Genomic DNA, 13,980 nt, shown 5'->3' with positions numbered 1-13,980 from the left:
CAGAACATTTCCTTTCCGTTGGCCGCCACCTGATTGACCATCCGTGACAAGGTGTTGTTGAGCTGTCGCATTATTCTCACACACCACCACCACCACCACCCTCGCTATATCTTCTCTTCGTCTTCCTTTGTTATTTTCACCAAAAACCTGTGCATGCGAGGAGAGTTCCAACATGGATCGTCGGACATATGAAAGTCCCATGGAATGGGAATACCAGGATCGTGGCCCTTTGGATGCAACCAGCCCATTTTCTCAAGTTGCAAAAAGCAGTAACCAGAATAGTAAGTTCGTCCATGCAATTTGCAGAAACATCGCTTTTTTGTTGCTGCTGATCTGCCTATCGTACACTTTTCAGCTCCTAGCCTGCTAACAATCATTATTCTACCATAGTCTTCAACTCCCCCAACAAATTTGCCAGTTCCCGGCCGAACCTCTTCGCGAGCAGCCCCTCCAAGCCGAACTCTTTTGCGAACAGCCCGTCGAAGCCGAACCCTTTTGCGAACAGCCCGTCGAAGCCGCTTCCCTCTCTCCCACCGCAGACGTCTCTCTTTTCCCCGAGAATCCAGAGCAGCCACACGGCACCGCCGTTCCGTAACCCTGCCTTCACGACACCGCGCAAGCCCTTCGATGAGTCGGCATTTTCGGAAGCCTCTGGCGCAGAAAGTAGCCCCGCGTTGACGGAAAATTCAGAGTTTCCAGACGACACCCCCGACGTCGACCGATTCGCAGACGCAAACATGGGCACCGTGACACCCTCAAAGGTGGACAAGAGCCACCGTTACGGCAAGGCCGGCCTGCTGTCGTCGAAGCGCCACGCGCCGGGCAAGGGGGAGATTCCTAGAGGCGCACGAGACTACCCCGCCATAAGAAAGCGGAAGAGGCATAATCTGGATCGCGACGTCGGTGGGAGCGCTCGGTATCACGGATCGCAGGACTGGGATTCCGAAGAAGACTCGGAGGATGACGAACATCGTCAGGGGTCGAGCCGCAGCAAGAACAAGAAGAAGAGGAATGGTCGCAGCTGGATCGGCAACCTATTCTACACTCTCGAGGAACACCCCAACGCTCCCGAGAATCTCTACCGGTGGATACAACTCCTAGTCAACTGCATCATTGTCTCCGCGTTTGTGTTCTTCTGCTGGTCCATTCTGGACACAGTCCGGTCCGACATTCGCAACGCAAACGACGTGGCCCGTCAGGAGATCGAGAGCAAGATGGCAGAGTGCCGGTCGGAATACCAACTCAATGAGTGCGCCAAGAAGGACAGGCCGGCTCTGAAAGCCATGTGTGACGAGTGGTACGAGTGCATGATTCAGGATCCGTCCGCAATTATGCGTGTAAGAGTTACGGTCAAGCAAATCGCAGAGATTCTCAACGAGTTTGCCGGCGCAATGCAAGTCAAGGCTTGGGTAAGTGATTCATCGCCCTCTTTTGATCTACTTCGTGTATCCTGACTATGTCGCAGGTATTCTTCTTTGGCATTCTTCTTCTCTGCATCGTTGCCAACAACCTCACATTGGGCCGTCTGGCGAACACGGCCGCCGCAAACCGACCGGCGCCGGCCCACCGCGCGGCATCAGGGGCGCCGGAGCCGTCTGTGATCCCGGAGCCTTCACAGGCATACATGTGGGTGCCGATCCAGACGCCGTCACACCGCCGACACCTCAAGTACGACAGCGACGCTACGGACACGGATGCATCGCCGCCAAAGATGAAATCGATCATGCCACCCCGGACGCCTTCGGGACGCCGAAGCCCCAGCAAAGGTGACCGTGATCGGCTGCGAAGCCCGGTCAAATACGGTCTCAGTCCCGTCAAGGGATTTTGAAGCAGATCTCGACAGAAAAGACCGAGGCGGTCTGATTGACACATCATTGCATAGGATTGGAGTTGTGAGGTTTATTTGTGTAAGTACAAGTCAGGGTCCGGGGTTCTTGGGGTTGATGCGGCGTCATCTGGAAAGCGAACTGGCTAGCTTGGGCCTGGGCTTGTGCCCGTCCGTAGGAGATCGGGCGATGGATTCCGAGAGTTAGGGTACATGGCCGAGCAGGACGGGATTAACACATCCGCTACTTGCCCATGGCCGCGAATACAAAATTTCATTTGTCAATGGTTCTTGCCTTGGAGCCTCTGAATCTCTGATTTAGATGCTCGAGTCAGCTCTGGGTGACTTCCGCTGGTGGCATCCCAGTCCCCGTTTGTCCGGGCCTACGCTAGGTCCCGTCACGACTGACAGCGGAACCGCTGTTTCTCCGCAGTAGCGACGCGGTCTGGACTGGACTCTGAGCTTAGTCATCGATCAAGCAGTTGAAGAGTGGACGAGTTGGACTTTTTTCTCCTGCGGCGCACCCAAGGTAGCCCCTGTCCCACTTCATGACGTCAGTCTTCTCTCATGCGCGCACGGAGAATTTGGGCGTGTCCTTTTATGCCTCCCCGCTCTGTGAACAGAGCTGAAGGTTTCGTTCGTCTCTATGAGGTTGTGTCCTCGGCCGAGGTGATGCCAGCTCGCAGCTCAGGGAGAAAGGATCCACCGCGTTTCCCGCAGCCGCAGGCTGGGAATTGGTTGTGAGAGAATGATAACTCTTGATCGCTGATCAAAGTATGGGACGGAGTAGATTCCGCCACTGAGACGCTGCTGTGCTCTGAAGTCATCGGGTGTGTAACGCGAAAAGAGCTGCTACACCATAACTGACAACCACCAACGCAGGGTAAGACATTTCTGGGACATTTGACTCGGTAGGGATTTCGACTTTTGGTGGGAGGACTAAGCTTTGGGCGTGGCTCTCTAAAGCTGCGAAACATGGCAACCCGCCATTGTGGCCTCCAAGTGTCGGGCTGAGCTGAGCTCGACCCATGGAGCATCAGGTCGAAGTCGGGGTTAGCCGCGCAAGGTTGCCGGAGCAAAGCAGCAAAGGCGAAGCGGTATTGCTTCAGAAGTCGCGGCCTAAGGTACGGATGCGCAGCCTGCGATGATGATGGTGACCCGAGGTACTACTACTCTACACTACCGCAGTAGGTAGAAGACAGAGAGGGAGGTTTGAAAAAGCCCATTGGCGCGGGGCAGCGAAACCTAATTCCTCGGGGAAAACACCAGTCAAATTGCAAGACGCCATCACCAGCTTCGGGAGACCCGCGCATCCGTCACCCTCGTGTGGTTGTTCTCAGCAAGGAGACCCCTGCGCGGGGCAGGGTTTCATAATGCGCCTTGTGCTGATGCTCAGAGATCACACCTAGGTGAAGCGGCGCCGAAATTGCAAAAGAGGAGACAGCCGGAGGAAAGTATCCAGGCGGGAAAATACGGCGACACGAGATACAGAGTATTCGCAGGCACAACGGGTAACGGTGCGGTTGGCGGGACGGGGTGGCTGGGCAAGACATGGGGGCCTGTATTCTGTCCTTGCACAGCTATCCGTACATGGTCATATTCATGGGCCATGGGCGTGGTCATGACGATGCTGTCTCTTCCCTCCAAGTCCCAGGTACCGGGTGATTGCCGATAGGATCAAAAGAAAAGGTACGTACGGGCTGGGTTGGGTGAGCGTCGGCTTGGTCGAGAGAGGTCTCGAGTGCCGGCGCGGTATCGGTACGGCTAGTACTTAGGAAGGGGACCAGAGGTGTAAAAGATGAGCCCGGGTGGATGGCTGGCTTACGTCGCGATGCGCACCCGAAAAGAATCTAGAGATGTGTTGAAGTAACATCAACCTTGACTTGGCATTGTGGATAACGGGTTAGATGCATCACACCTTACCTTACGGTAGGTATCTCGAAAACGGTACCTTGCTCAGCCTAGCGCTTGGGTAAATGTCAGATGCGGGAAAGGGAAAAACACACCTCAGGCTTACAGGTAAGTCTTCCAGGCTGCACTTCTTGCTTTTGCTCGAGGGAGTTCCCAATACACAGCTTCGTGTTACGCATTCGTCAAGTTACGGGATATCAAAGAGAGTCTTTAACAGATTAAACTGCCCTACTTACCTAGACATTAAGTCGGTCGTCTGGCGTGGGGTGAGGTAGCCGCATGATTACTGTAGCTTAAGATACCTCACTTTGCATTGACATTAGCCCGCGTTTTACTCTATCTGCACCTCACTACACGTTCGCCGCCTCAAGAAGCTGTGTCGTGGCTCTTGCCTTACCTGCCTTAGCAATCTGGACATAAGGTAGGTAGCCTAAGGTACCTGGACCTGACCTACAATTTTTTTTTAAAAAAAAACCCCCCAAAAATAAAAATAAAAACCAAAAAGCTTCTCCTCCACCTCAATCGTGGAAGCTGGATCTAGAGCACCTGGACCTTGTTCGGCCGGAAGCTCTCGAATCTGGGGAAGGAATTGCCCTGTACCGATACCCGTGTACTGAAGTAAAGGTAAGGTAAAGGTGCCCTGAGGTACGCAGCGGCTCCAGGTGCTCAGTATCTAACTCCTTACAGCATCCATCCCATCTCGTCTCGTCTCCAAAAAGCACAAAGAGCGTCTGTGCCTCGAGCCGTTCAAGTGCATGCTGAGGTGAGGTGCCGTGCCGTGGACTGGACTGGACTGGACCCGACCAGCCCGTTTGCACCGTTATCCCTTCCCGCCTTTTCCACCACTTTCCTCTCCATCACGAGCTGCACTTTTTTCCGCTTCAATCCTCTTCATACACTGACCTACCCTGCCCGCTAGGCATTTTTCTGCCGGCGTACCTGTATACCTGCTCGCCATCTCCGCCCCCACTTCGCATCGGTTCTACAACAGACGCATGCTCTGAGCTACAGGTACCAGCGCGGAGGGGCAGCCAGTACTCGCCGAGGTGCCAACCGCTTTCCTCACCTCTTTCTCAGCATCTCCCACTTGCTTCCCTCCCGCCAACACCGAAACGACGCCCGTACTAGCGAACAAAACCAGGACGAGGAAGGGAGAAAACAACGAGCAAACCCCGCGGAAGCTGCGTGAAGTGTACTTCTCTTCTGCGACCCGCCATCTATGACCCAGTCGTACCCGACTTCGACGACTTCGACCGCCCTGCGCCTTGATACCTCGCGTGTCTGCTCGCTGGTTCTAAAGCTCCCTCGAGCTATCTAGACCCTCGACGCAGTAGCGCGCCGCCCGCGCCAAAAAACGTCACAACTGCTCCGCCACCCTCGACCAATACATGCTGTCCGCCGCCCGTCTCTGACCGGCCTCAGTATGACAATTCGCATACAAAGTCTTCAAGGTCGCGTTTGCTCTGTGGACTCGACTCGAGGCTACCCTCAGTCAACCTGAAGCGCGCAAGTACTGCCGATATGGAGGAGGCATCCGGTGGCCAGTCGCAGGCTCAGCCCGGCGCCGATGCTGCCTCCTCCGCGGGGGCATCTTCTGCTCCCGCTCCCACGCCCGCCCCCGCCCCCGCTCCGACACCCTCCGCTCCGACGCCGGCAGGCACTTCTGGCCCTGGCCAGTTGTCCAAGAGGAGGAGAGGTCTGGGTGTTGTCACCCCTAATGCTTGTACCGAATGTCGAAAGAAGCGCGCCAAGGTATACCATGCTGCTACACTTCTCCTCTGCATAGAGATGCTTCCCCGAAATTCTTGATTCGTAGTATCTAACATGTCTTCCGCTAGTGCGATGGCCACAAGCCATGCGGTCGCTGTAAGGCCCAGAAGGACGTGGAATGTGTTTACGAAATTCCTGTCCGCCAATCGAAGGAACATTTACGAACCGAGATCGAACAGCTGCGTCAACGCCAGCGGTCCAGCGACCAGGTCATCGCCGCCCTGGTGCGGTCTGACATGTGGGAAGATGTGCTCCAACGACTGCGCAATGGCCAATCTCTCGAATCAGTTTCAGAGTGGTTAGGTGGCACAGTTCCATCCGGCGGTGGTGCGAGGCCATCCTTTGGGCGCCAAGGAGAGTCATCCGGCGACGCGGGCGCCAGTTCAGGCGCTCGCCACGGGTTCCCTGGGCCAGCGCCCATCAGGACGAGAAACTTAGGAGGCCCGGGGTCGGTAACCATGAGTCCCATCACAGGACAGTCTGGGTTGCGTCAAGATTTGGACCCCAATAGCCCATGGCATCTTTCATCTCATAGCCAGAGTACTAGGAGCAACTCTCACCCCGACTTGATGAACTGGAGTGCAGACACCAACAGGCCGCCTCAAGGGCCCATTGACACGTGGCCTGAGACTGCTAGCAATACGGAGGCATCTGAAGGTGGAAGATATCAGGGTCTTGATCAGGTGCTCGCGCCGCTGGAATTGCCCGACATGAAGCTTCCGCCAGAGAACTGGACGAACATTACCGAGGATGGCTCTCTCGTTCAACATCTGCTTGCCCTGTACTTTTGCTGGGAGTACCCAACCTTCGCATCGTTGAGCAAAGAACACTTCCTAAGAGACTTCCAAAACGGTGTCCACCGATACTGCTCACCGATTTTGGTGAATGGTCTTCTGGCCTTGGGTTGTCGATTCTCAAGCAAGTCTAGCACGCGAGCTAATCCCAACGATCCCTACACCTCGGGCGACCACTTCTTCAAGGAAGCGCAACGACTGTTCTACCTCGAGGAGGACCACCACCGATTAACGACCATACAAGCCTTGGGGATCATGTCTATACGCGAAGCCAGCTGCGGGCGGGACTCTGAAAGTTGGTACTATGCAGGTCAGAGCATTCGTCTGGCCATCGAAATGGGTCTGCATCAGTTGCAGGATGAAGGAGACGACGATGAATTTGCGGTTCAGGCGGCCACGTTTTGGGGCGCCTTTGCCCTCGACCAGTAAGACCTCGGTATCCTCATGATGTCTCAGCACCGGCTAATGGTTTTCAAGCGCTTGGTCTTTGGCAACAGGTTCCCTTCCTCAATGTTCATGCTTCCCTCTTCTACCACCAAAACCCGCCATAATTGATGACATCGAAGCATCGCTGTGGATTCCCTACACGGACGATGGTGAGTCTAGCACCCCGTTGCTCGTCATGCACGTATGTATGGTATGTATAGCTTACCGACTATCGCACAGGTGCGCCGTTGCAGCGATCAGCCGAACAGCCGTCCAACGTTAGATCCGTTTACAAATGCTTCTGTGAATTGAGCGAGCTTGTGCATCAAAGTCTCTACATACTCCACTCTCCTGGCAGACCATTGACCAGCCGCGACCTCCTGGGCATTTACACTCAATACCTGAACTGGTATGACAGAATACCCGAAGTGCTTAGGCTGGGCCATAACTTCACCCCCGCCGTGCTCTTTGCGCAGTAAGTGTCCAAATCTTATCAACAGTCGAAATGGATGCTAATTACACCATTGCAGTATGTACTATCACTTCGCGATTCTCCTTCTCTTCCGGCCACTCATCAAGCTTCGAATCATTGGCTCCAAACTTCTGCCCAGGGACGTGTGTAGCCAGGCAGCAGATGCGATCCAGGGCCTTCTCCGCTCTTATTCACAACTGTACACACTGCGGCGGACACCGTCGTTTGTACCATACTTTGTTCTCACGTCTGCCATCATGCATCTAGCTATCGGGGCATCTCGTCAACCAACCGCTGAGGCGGCCGCCGAAACGCCTCACCCGCCTCGCGTCGTCGAAGCAATCAAGCAGGGCATCAGGGACTTGGAAGAGATGGCCCCCTGTCATCACTTTGCGGAACAGGCACTCAACATCCTCCGATACCTGGCGAAGAAATGGGGCATGAATGTGGATATGGGACAAACACCCAGGTCGGACGCAGAGTATGCGCACCTGGTTAGACCGTATACGAGCAGCCTCAATTTCTTCGCACCGAACGTCATCGAAGACGACTTCATCTGCCTGTGGGGAGGCGGTGCGGACGAGAGCGGGGAGGCGAAAGCAGCAATGGGGAGTGGGCGTGAGGGAAGCCCGTCGGTCTCGCGGGCAGCGCAAGTGATGGAGAACCCGCTGTTCTGGCCATTCCCGATGCAGGGACGACCAATGCTCCCAACCGGACGCGAGCTCGAGGAAGCCGGATTTGAGAGACTCTAGCAGCTGATTTGCTTACGACTCCGAGCAGGCATTTAAACTATGTGACCTCGGTCAACGATACACATCAACTCCTTGAGCATCCTGGTATCTGTACTCATGGGGTTCGGGGGGAGAACTGGCGTGGGCATGTTTCGCCTGCAACGGAGTTTGGCCTTGGGTGAGGCATGTCTGTTTTTTGATACCCTACCCCTTCACCGTGGAGACAAAGACTGCCTCTTGTCAATCGGGACCGACGACCTCCCATCCGGGATCAGTGTATTTAGGTATGTGACAGTTATGTCCCGTAAACGGTCGGCCCCGACAACAAGGGGACATGAGAGGCTGTAAAAAGGAAAAGCTGTAGTTCTTTTGAACACCTAGCCCCCAGGCCTTTTTGGTGAGCCGGGTTACCTGCGGCCTGCTTGGACGTGGTAGGACGGTTAGGACGGTTCGGTGAAGCCAATCATCGAGGTCGTCAGCGTGCACAAGTGGCCATTAAGCAGTACAGTCTGCTAGCAATACACGGAAGGATATGCACATAACGCGAAGACTCGCAGTCAGGGATCGCCCATACTGAGGCATCTAAAGCAATTTCATTGGCCCAATGCATTGGACAAACGGGGTATAATGCCACTTTCCTGCCTCATGCTGTAATTTCAAAGGGCCTTACTACGTAGGTACCTAAGTAAGGTAGGTAAGGTACTCCCGTCAGCTCATGTGCTCGGCTTATGACAGCAAGCCTCGGCCCAAGGTCGGGGACTCAGGGCACCTACCTCCAGTAGGTAGGCAATTAAGACGGCGGCAGTAACCCAGCGCATCCCGTCCACGTCGCGATGAGGCGCGCAGAGGCACTTTAGTTCCATGCCATCCATCCATCCTTCCTTCTTTCCTTCCTACCTTACCAAACCGCCCTACGACCACTACGTGAACCTTCCTCCAGCTGTCTTCGAACAGGAGCTTAATACCTAATCTTCACCACTTCTTCATCTACGAAACCATTTGCTTCTTCATCTTCTTTTCCGCCTTTCCCAGACTACTTACTACATATTGTATTGTGCTCCTCTCCTTCACAGTTTCGCTTCTCGTCTCCCGCATTCGCAACCAGCCTCCGCCGATGGTGTAGACGTCTCGCAATGTCTACTTCAGCCGATATCCCCAACAAAACGCGACTTTCGCACCCGGCATCACCAATTCGCGCCGTTTTGTCGCTTCCGCCGCAATGGCTTCAGATGTATGATGAATTCATCACCAAGAATGCGAGCCAGGTTTCCCAAATAGAGTCGGCCCTACGGTCGCTCACCTACATCATCCCTGGTAACGCCCCTCCATAGCCCGTCGTCAGCATCCCTCATCTAATGAATTCGTCCCAGGCCGTTTCCGCGACGCCGAGATCGCATCCGAGACCTTGCATTCGAGCGTGCAACTTCTCTCGCTTTATCATGATACCCTGCTCATGCGCGCCCTCTCGCGCATCCCCTTAGCCCGACTACCGTCGCCTCACAGCCGATACACCAAGTACTGGACACAACGCAGTCCCATGTACCGTCGAATTGCCATGCTATTGCAAATGGTCACGTATACTCAGCTGCTATGCGAGATGGCGGCCAAGAGGCGAGGAGGCGAAAGAGGCCGGTGGCGCGTTATTGTTCTGTTGGAGGCAATCAAAGCCTTCTGCCGCCTGTTGCTGCTCCGCGTGACCCGTGCGCGACCACTCGTCACCCCCGTACTTCCCGAGCGTGAGCCTATTCCCGAAGAGCCAGAGTCAGAGGATGACGCCGGCTTGAAAGAGTTGATGGGCGAAACAACGAATGGTCACGCCACAGAGGCTGGCGAAGATGCGCCCAAGCCACACGAGAAGGACTGGACGATGCCCAGAACCGGCATGAACCTCCCATCCCTGCCAAATGCGGGTGATATCAGCGGGTATCTCCTGGGCAAGGTCCTGACGGCTGATGACGTTAAGCCTGCGGCTAAGCTGCTGAACCAACTCCAGGGAGGCGCACAGGCGGCGGAAGTACTTCATATCCTGGCACCTCTGGTGTATGCAGTTGCTCTGTCGAGAAGCAAGAACAAGAAATCATGGACGCCTTGGCTCGTTGGTCTGAGTGTCGAGTATGCCGCTCGCCAGCTCAGAGATCGAAGCTTCAGAACTACGCCTCTCGAGCGCGACGAATGGAGCAAGAGAGGCTGGGCTATGGGGTGGTGGACTATGCGTGGAGCCTTCTACGAGAACGTCATGAAGGGCGTTGTTGGCGGCGTGAGGTCAAGGGTACCTGGAATCATCGGCGGTATCCTGGAAGACTATGAGTACCTGTGGGAGAACTACTACTTCAGCACCAGCGCTTGAGCACGGCCTGCGTTTGGCATTCGATCTTTGCAAGTGTCGAATTTCATTGTTGAAGGGTAGCACCTCTCTCATATGCGAGCAATTATCCAACAGAACTTGTTCGGGATTTGATTTTGGACCATGTTACCAAGGGGCGCACTTGACCGCCATACGCCAGCATGATATACCCTACAGTAGCCTACGGAGCACAAGCAGAGGCGCAGACTTCCTTCTATCTCATTTATCATGTCTCCAACCTTGTAGTTTGTGCAGGCTGAGACATGTTAGTCAACAGACGTGCGTCAATCTCGGGAAGGGTCGACGCTTAGTCGTCCTGCGATACTACGACCTGCGCTAGAGGATGAACATTGTTGGGGGTATAATGCGGCTCATGCTTGATGACCAGTTGCCAAGCCCATCCGTCATCCACGCTCTGTACTCCTGCAACGGTGCATGGCATCTAGGGAGACTCGGAATCGCTCTTATCATCCGAATGGTCACGGCCTCCCTATGGCTCCCGGTGTTTTGGTTTGCTGCCAGGGATTTCGTGGCTGAAGCTGAGATTATTGGGATGGCGGGGGCCATTGAGATCGCCGGCCATGCCTGGCCTTCTACATTATCCGAGACAATTAGTTTAACCACGCCGAAGAAGGGATGCGGCCATGACGCTCTCGAGCGGGCAAGGAGGGGAGTACGGGCAACAGATTATGGGTTCTCACAGCAATGTCCTGTAGTTCGGTTTGGTCACTTCGTGCCAGCTTCGTGTTGAGCGGGGTCGCTGTTCCTGTCGCCTGGCTAATGGGTTGGGTGGTTTGGCATGGCATCAAGGTCAACTGACACACACGACAAATATGTGCCGCTACTCACGGACATGTACAACCGCAGCTGAGATGACCAGCACAGATGAAGCTCTAGACAGCCTTGGGTCTCATCCCGCCCCTTTCCAGATTCACATGTACATGTTTTATCCCTGATCGCAATCCCCTTGGTCGTCAAGCAAGGCTTTTGCACCTTACTCCCCGCTGGCCATGGTGCACTTCGTTACTCGCTCCCCGTCGGACTGTCCACGTTTTGTAAAAGAACCAAGCACAACACACCGCTAGTTAACCAGGAGGGTAGAGAAGAAGCAGGGGTTGAATGCCACGCTCATTCGAGCTGGAGGTGCGGCACAAGGCTGTCGATCGTATGCCGGCTGGGAATTCCGCGATGCCGGCTGCAATATGTTGCTTTTTCTAGTTCCACGTCGTTGGGGCTAGGCTTCAACTGAGTGGTCATCGCCAAAACTTGTAACCCGCGCCTGATATTGGAGGCGTACGCAAATTCTTCACACGGATCGGAATCTGAGTCCTGACAGCGCCCGGAGATGTGATTTCGAATCGCACTGGACTGGGCTGGGCCGGGCTGGGCTGGATTCGTTGCGCTCAGGCAAGCCAGGGATGGAAGTTATAGCATCATCTCACATTACAGATTCCCTCCGGAAACCGGAAACCAGACGGAACATTGCGTCGACAGCCGGCAAGTTGGGCTCCAGCTGCTGTCAGCTTGATCAACCTGCATATCGGTACCTTGGCTTAAGCGCATCATTCAGGCCCAGTCGATCGGGTCGTCACCCATCACATTTTGGCTGTCGAATTGCAAGGGGACATCAGCATCATGTTTGGACGATTGCCGGCTCGAGTACGTTTGATCTGAGCTCAGCCCAGACCAGTCCAGACCCGGGGCACCCAACCTTCAGCTTCAGCCCAACGCCAGGTAGCAACGGTGATCACGAGTACTTTGAATACCGTTTGCATCAACAGCTAGTCTGGGCATCCTCGCAGGAAGTCCCCGCAAGACGGCAATACAAACAATATGTCACGGCAGCAAGACCGGAACTTAGCCGCAAGTCAACGACCATCGTTGGGTACGGAGCCGCGCGGTGTAATCGTACGGCAACGGACGGACAGGTATGGATACCTTATTGCAACACGATCCAGTTGACATGTGTGTGAGCCACAAAGCATGGCCAAGACTACCACATCAGACCATACCCACTGGTCATTCCGTCGTCTCTTGACGCGGTATCCGACGTTTGCATCGTCGTGTATCCATTTCCCAGTGGAAATAACTCCAGAGGGTTGAGGAGAGGAGCAGAAAAAGCAATTATCCACATGCGCCCTAAACCTCAACGAGATGTAAGTGCAGCAGTCTAGGTACGCTGTCCAGGACATGGCCCATTGGTTCGCCTTCCCCCAGATCTTGTCCACATTTCTGGGCCCGTTGACCCTCGGCAACTTGTTCGTCTATCGATCGGGGAGTTGTGGATTGGCTTGCGAGCATCTAACGAATGTGAATGGGGTTCCTGTCAAGATAAGTAACGAGAGATAGTATAATGTCCATTAGCCATCCCCCCCAGAAGAAGGCCCCTCTTCGAACCGATGCAAGACGAGCCACACTACACTAGATGGAGCGACGTGAGCATGGATTGTTGGTTGACGGGGTCGGGCAAGACACGACTTGCAGGAATCTGCAACTCATCTGCGTCTCTCTGTTCTGCGTACGCCCGTAAAACACAGGGGAGGCTTTCTTCCTACGAGTGACGAGCATGACAGCACATCAGCGCGCAGAGTGGCAGCGGCACGACACCATGCACTACAGGGGCATGCGGTTGGGTGTCTTGGTTTCCCAGAGCAAGAAACCCAACTTGGGGGCCACGAGGCCGCGCCCGTTCTGGCTTGGGTTTGTCTGACCTTGTCTGTCGGTCTTCCAGTACGGCGGCCTATGGCATCTAGGTAGTCTCTAGATCTAGCCTCCCGTTCCTACGTTTAGGTACGGATGCACATGTTGCAATGGCCGTCCGTCCAATTCAATGTCTGGCCCTGATCCCGCTGCGACTCCGACCCCGACATTACAACCCTGTCATGTCATGGCCTCCCTTGTCCCGGCGCCGACCCCCGGTGTTTTTGGGCTCCAGTCCCAAGATTACCTACTGCAGACCATCAAACTGTCGTACGTACGGATACGTACCCGACTCTGTGCATGCACTCGCGTCTGCAGAATGGGACTTTGCTTCTGTCTTGTTCTGGAGTCATTGCTCGCCCAGCATGTTGCGGTCTAGTACGGATAGTCAGAGAGCCTACGACGAGTCGACAACGACGCCAGAGGGGACAGAGTTCCCGCATTGCTTTTTTTCCGCGATACTCTGAGACTAGGGCCAGCCACCCTGGATTACTCGTCTTGCCCTTTTTATTTTTTCCTGATTCAGGCGAGAAGGAAGGGGACTTCAAATGGACAGAAAGAACCCTGACGGCGCCGCGCAGCCCAGATCGTGACCGACAAGGGGGCGGTTCGTAGAATCCTATCACCCACACCCTTTGCCCATTCACTTCCGCCGCGCTGCTGTCTGAGATCTATCTCTCCGCTCATCTTACATGACAACTTGCCTCCGCCCACACCTACTGCTCCTCGTGCGGTTTTGTGTTCCCTTCTCATCTGCAGTCACCCGTGCCGAGCAGAATAGACCACAGGCCTAGGAAGCTCGAGGCTACGCATCAGACACGCGTTTGCTCAGCAAAACCAAGCAGACGACGTTGGGCGGTCGACTACACCCTGCCTGTCCGCCGGTACTTGAGAAGCAAGACGCCCGCGATATGAGCCTGACCATCTCGAATCGATTCTCTGGGCATCACGGTTCTATAGGGGCAAGCGCTTTTGCTCCGTTTCCCTCGCCACACCATGGGTATCCC

The 13,980-nt window shown here is 54.9% G+C and overlaps 2 protein-coding genes across 2 annotated transcripts; both read left to right on the top strand.

Moving 5' to 3' along the window:
- Positions 1–172: 172 nt before the first annotated feature.
- Positions 173–7,950, top strand: CkaCkLH20_10263 (uncharacterized protein; the record flags this gene model as incomplete). The annotated part of the gene is made up of 8 exons (XM_038892977.1): positions 173–281; positions 391–1,409; positions 1,466–1,766; positions 5,229–5,488; positions 5,575–6,725; positions 6,778–6,928; positions 6,981–7,201; positions 7,257–7,950. 8 exons carry the CDS (start codon positions 173–175, stop codon positions 7,948–7,950), a joined length of 3,906 nt encoding a protein of 1,301 aa, XP_038741632.1.
- A 1,112-nt stretch (positions 7,951–9,062) lies between these two features.
- On the top strand, positions 9,063–10,276 carry CkaCkLH20_10262 (peroxisomal membrane protein; the record flags this gene model as incomplete). The annotated part of the gene is made up of 2 exons (XM_038892976.1): positions 9,063–9,243; positions 9,300–10,276. The coding sequence occupies 2 exons, from the start codon at positions 9,063–9,065 to the stop codon at positions 10,274–10,276; spliced, it is 1,158 nt and encodes a 385-aa protein (XP_038741631.1).
- Between the last annotated feature and the right edge of the window lie 3,704 nt (positions 10,277–13,980).

This window comes from Colletotrichum karsti, assembly GCF_011947395.1.
Source record: "Colletotrichum karsti strain CkLH20 chromosome Unknown Scaffold39, whole genome shotgun sequence".
NCBI classification, from domain to species: domain Eukaryota; kingdom Fungi; phylum Ascomycota; class Sordariomycetes; order Glomerellales; family Glomerellaceae; genus Colletotrichum; species Colletotrichum karsti.
This window is presented reverse-complemented; position numbering and strand designations above follow the sequence as displayed.